This window comes from Nematolebias whitei, chromosome 15 (genome assembly GCF_014905685.2).
Source record: "Nematolebias whitei isolate Nwh7 chromosome 15, NemWhi1, whole genome shotgun sequence".
Taxonomy (NCBI): Eukaryota; Metazoa; Chordata; class Actinopteri; order Cyprinodontiformes; family Rivulidae; genus Nematolebias; species Nematolebias whitei.
In genome coordinates this window covers 24,463,909-24,469,368 of record NC_056512.1, presented here as the reverse complement: position 1 = coordinate 24,469,368, position 5,460 = coordinate 24,463,909, and the positions used below count along the sequence as shown (strand labels likewise).

At 40.9% G+C, this 5,460-nt stretch overlaps 1 protein-coding gene across 1 annotated transcript in view; it reads right to left on the bottom strand.

Annotated features, from left to right (window-relative positions):
• Positions 1-4,526: 4,526 nt before the first annotated feature.
• The window catches only part of cacng3b (calcium channel, voltage-dependent, gamma subunit 3b), a 33,089-nt gene continuing 32,155 nt past the window's right edge, over positions 4,527-5,460 (bottom strand). Inside the window, exon 4 of the mRNA XM_037689517.1 lies at positions 4,527-5,117. Coding sequence (XP_037545445.1) covers positions 4,606-5,117 — 512 coding nt within the window. The 3' untranslated portion in view covers positions 4,527-4,605. The remainder of the gene's footprint in view (positions 5,118-5,460) is intronic.

The following is a 5,460-nucleotide window of genomic DNA, read 5'->3' as shown; positions in this document are numbered from 1 at the left end:
AGTCCAAACCCCAGCCTGACTGAAATGCTGTGATGGGACCTTGAGAGAGCTGTGCAGAAACAAACGTGTGCAAACCTTGAAGAAGAATGGGCCGTCATTTAACTATGAGACTGATACAATCTGTCACTCTTGACCTGTCGCTGCTGACTTGTTAAATAGTGGGACACATTTAATTCTTCACACCGTATTTCCAGTTTGGCTTTGTTCATGTATTTTTGTGCATGTGAGGTTATATTTGAATAAACGTAAACCTGGTAACAAACAGCCAGATCATATATTTCTTCATCCCATTACTGTATTTTAAACCTCCACAACCGTATTGCATTTCAAAATGTTGAACTTCTTCAGAAGTATAGAAACAGGTGGGTGAGTGTGTGTTTGTGTGTTGCAGTGCTGCACGTCCTGCTGGCAAACATAGTCTCTGGCACCACTTGAGGCGAGGTTCAAGTCCACGGAAGAGCGTCCGAGTTTTCCACCGGCTCTTCGTGAGTTCCTCTTGTCGGAAGCTTCCCACACGGTCAAAACAACACAACCTCACAGCCACATTAAATTAGAAAAGGAGACTAGAATAATATATTAGAAAGACTACAAGTCCTGCACCCCAACTCTGCTACCTGTCATCGACCCCCCTCCCCAAATGAATAAATATATTAATAAGTATAATATGTGGCAGAGATTGTCATCCTCTGCACACTGGCACCATTAAGATACTTCTTTACTAATAGTACAATTATTTGTTGATATCAGAGTATTAAAGCTGTATGGCGGTAGAAAGAGACACGGTCTCAAAAAGCACCCTGTACTCTATTGGGGGTAAACATCAATACGGTTCAGGTTTAGGAGCCCACACCCTTCTGTAAGGCGTCTTTAATGAGCCGCACCCTACAGCGTTGGAGATTAGGGTGCTGTTTGAGGCCTGATTTGAGATACAGCAAATGTAAGCACTGGAAGCAAATGGACATGCATGGTTTGAATGGTCAATGGCTCATGGATGGCAGTACTAATCTGGGTGCCAAACACCCCCCGAAGGATATGAGAGGCCCCTCGTAGTGGGGAGCTACATCTAAAACTGCTGAGTCAGTAAATCCTATGCAGAAACGAGTACATACGGCAGCAAATCTGAGATCTAAAGCTAATCTGGACACCGTGATTTACAGGAAACGTTTTGAGTAATATTTGGCACAGAGTAAAAGCAGGCAGTTCTCTAATATGCTGTGAATCGTTAGCAACTCAAAGAACAAGTAATTATTTCACCATTATCTTTTGAAACAGGTTTCTGTGTAAAAGAGATCAACAAATGTTCTTTTTGCACAATAGTTTTTTGAGGAAATAATAGTTTATGGCTAATCAGGGTGGGCTAAGTCCAAAGTGTAATGCTAACCTCTTAAAGCAACTCTAATCTAAAAAAATAAATTACAGCATTGCAAGCAAATGCCATTGTTTTTTATTTTATAAACCTTTACATCATTGTTGGTTCACCATTACATGGGTCTTTAAGAAAAGAAATCCTGCCCAGGCTACACAAGAAATGCTACAGTTAGCTGCTGCTATTGCTATTTGCGCTCGCAAATAACCATATGTAAATAACTGTAATGAAAAACTAACAGCATTGTAAAAGTTTATAAAATAGTGATTACATGAATCTGCAATTTTTGACATTGGAGTTGTTTTAATGCAGAAGCGATCCACCTTGCTCTTGGCTTGGCTCATGCTAACCGTTAGCTGGTCAGTCTGGTCAGAATTAAGCTCCATTTCTTTTTTCTGAGGTCATTCATAGGGCTATCTACAACAGGTAAAATATTCATTGTTCATAACTTTCCGCAAAACTCCAATTGTTTTAAGACTATATTCAATTTACTTATCTAATCTAAAGTCAACCTTCCAAAAAATAGCCAATGGAAGCCCAAAGCCTCCTGGTTTTCTCTGCCTCGACCTCTTTTTCATGATAAATTATTGGTAAGCTGCTCAGCTGATTGAAAGAACAGATGTTTCTGAGCAAATGCACTTCGCCTTTTCGTTTCTCTCTCCAAGATAACACCCTTACGACGACATTGCTGCAGTGCTGAGCATTAAAAGCCCTTGTGTGCTGCTGTCCTTTAAAAATTAAAAGCCCTTGTTCTGAGAAAAGCGCCCACCCCCCCTCCCTCTCACACACAGTCCATGACGGTGGCTGATTTTGCAGTTAGTTCACAAAATCAGTATTCAAAGGTGGAGAGCACAAGCAAGTCTGTCATGGTTATGCCTTTATGTTCCCTTTTTGGCATAAAAGACAGGCGATAAAATTGAAGCTTTGTCAATTAAACAGCGCGACTGAGGTTAAAGCATTTTTCATTGTCGGGGTTTAACGGTCAACGTCAGGTTGTTTTCTGTTTCATTTGTATAAAACAGTGAAATAATGGCTTGGGGAGTTATATAACATGAATATACAGAACTGTCCCCCTTTAAGTTTCTCTTGATATTCACAGTCGCTTACAAAAGGTTTGGAAAAATGTGCAGGGAAACGCTGTATTCGTGTCCACAACTCTTTTTTCTTTCTTCTAGCTGCTCTGTGTTTTATGGCTTCTTATTTTGTTGTGATGCAGTAAACGCTCTCTGTAGCTTTAATTTAGCAAAGTAGGCCTTTTAATAATGACTTTGTCTGCTTTGCCACATGATTGAAGATCTGTTTTTTTTTTTTGTTGCCATTTCTGCTTTTAGGAAAGAAAAAAAACATCACAACAGAATACTAAACAGTCAAAAATTGTAAGGGAATAAAAGTCTCGTAGTTAGCTTGATTAAGTCTTTCTATGCATTTGCTGCCATAATTAAATGTCTGCTAACGCAATCGTTTCACTGCTGCTAATAGCTAAGACCTGCGTTTTATTTTTATTGAATCTCACTGCAAATTTTTCAGAGTAAATGTTGCTTCAAAATGACACTAATCCAGGTTTCTTGCTGCACTTTTTAGGAGTCTTCAGTGTTGAATCCTCAACTTCCTTTTCCAAAAGGGTTCATACAGTGCAAACCCTTGATAGATAATATTAAGACAACACAATTTACACGACGCATATTTAGTTATTTGTGAAAACAGAGCTGTGGTTTAAAGTTTTTATGATATGACCATCTGTGCAGACATGGCTTATGTTGCATAAGCGTGCTCATATTTGTGGAGTTGAATACACCGAGTGCACACAAAGAGACTACAAGTGACAGTTTGAATGATTGTGGCAGAAATGTTTTAAATGTCCTATAGATTGGACCATCAACCCACCCTTAAACTGTGCACTACATACAGACGAATACACCGTTGGAGCGATAGGTTCTTAGACTGTAATTAGCTTTTTGTTTGTGTTTATTTATGCAGCTGAAGTCAAATAAAAACAACTTTATCTTAAAATCTTCTAAAAGATGTTCTCCAAGAGGTAGTGGGCAGACACAAAATGTCCATGTGTGGTTAATTAAATGAATTTTGGCACTGCCTTAAAGTGTATTCACAGCTAGGCGGTCCTCTCTACAACTGTACCCTGAAACAACCACCTCCGGAAAACCAAACCATCCCACAAGCAACACCAACGGAAGACTGGACCTAAATCTGTTGTCCTTTAAGGTAGAGGGAAAGCCAGGTAAGAGGATGTGCGAAGGTGTCATTGAGGTGATAATGGACGCTGCACACAGGAAAACATGGAAGGCGAAAGGTGATTTGTGAAGGCCAAACAGACAGATATCCAATCGTCTCAAGTTTTAGGTAGAAATATTAATAAATAAATACATCAAAAAGTGGCAGAAAACACAACTGTGAGGAAGCACCAATGGATCGGACTAAGAGTTTCATTAGTTCTTTTCAGTCGAACCTTTTCCACTCCAACCACTAATATGTACACAGGGTCAAAGAGATGGGGTTGAACAACACTACGAATGAGCTTGATTCAGTTTCGGTTAAAAAAAATTAGAAGTTTTTCCACAATGAAGTCAAAGAATATGAAAGCAGTATAGAAAATGACCGCTAACGGCAAAAACGTACTGCCGTAAAATGGATAAATCGATCTTCTAAAACCAGCTGAACTCAAACAAATTAAGCCCTCTGCTTTGACTTAGAGTTTTAAGAAAGGCAACTTAAAGCTCTGAGTCATCCTTTCATTGGATCCAGCTCTACTGGGATCCAAAAAGCGATAAGGAGAATTCACAACGTTTGTCATCTCTTTTGACTTCTCCTCAAATTCACATTAGTTTTGTTTTTTCCTTTGGGGAGAAGTTGCCCCAAACAAGAAGCCACTTGCAACACAAGTCCCGTTCCCCCTTTACAAAAACATCAGGAAGCTGATTCATGAGCACAAAAATCCTGAACATGAACGGTATGTGTCGATATAAATAAGGAGTTACAGATAGAGCTATACAGTGATATGTGGCGGGGAGTTGGGGACAACTTCTCCAGCAAAACCAACCCTGCTACACACTAAGAAACTCTCAAAGGGCAAAGGATTCACAGTTCAAAGGCTAAATGTTCACAGTTTGCAGTCACAGGTTATCGAACCCCAAGTAACCCCTCATATTCTCTGTTCGCTGTCATTCTCACTGTACTCCTCCTCTTTGATACTCTGATTGTGTGATAGCTACAGCCAGATTCTCTCAGACGGGTGTGGTCCTGCGGTTGGGGTCCTTGTTGTAGTCTTTCGTAAGTGTGCTGCTCTGGAGGAACTCCCTCTCTGAGTTAAGCAGACCGCCAATGCCACCAACTGGTTTGGTGCCAGCATTGCCGGCTTCTCGTGGATTCAGGGTGTACATGGGCATCTCAGAGGCAGCAGGCCCCATGTAGCCACCTTTCCCCAATGGTGATGTGTCACGACTGGGGGCTTCGGATGAACGGACACTGGAGCGACGCCGGAATCGATAGCGATAAGAGGGGATGCGGCTGAAGGCGGACTTCTTTATGAGCTCCGTACGGGACTTGGCTCGTAGCTTGCGATGCTTATCGATGAACATGTGCACAGCCAGAACGCCTACCATTTCAGCCATGATGAAGGAGAGGGCACCAAAGTAGAATGACCAGCCATATGAGTAGGACTTCTTGCTATCACTTTGACCCGGGTCACCAGAATTGGCTGAGATGTAGACGATAATTCCAATAATGTTACTGAGACCTAGAAGAGACATAAAGAAACTTAATAAAACTTACAGAAAGAAGAGGAAACGCTCAGTCAGACATTAATAAAATCAACACTGAGGCTACATTATGGTATGGTTGAGCTTTATGCTAACATGAACATGCTAACAAGTCACGTGAAACCATGTATGTAGCCTGTTAGCTCCTAAGATGCTCATCTGTACCAACACAAAAAGCTGCTAAAGGTAGCATCTCACTGGGCTGCAACTGTTGGTGACAATGGTATGGCTTTAATGTTGCAGAGGTTCTCAATTTCCTTTTTGCCAGTCCCAGGTTCTTGCTCTCTAATTGCTGGAATATGGAATTTGCAAAACTTGGGA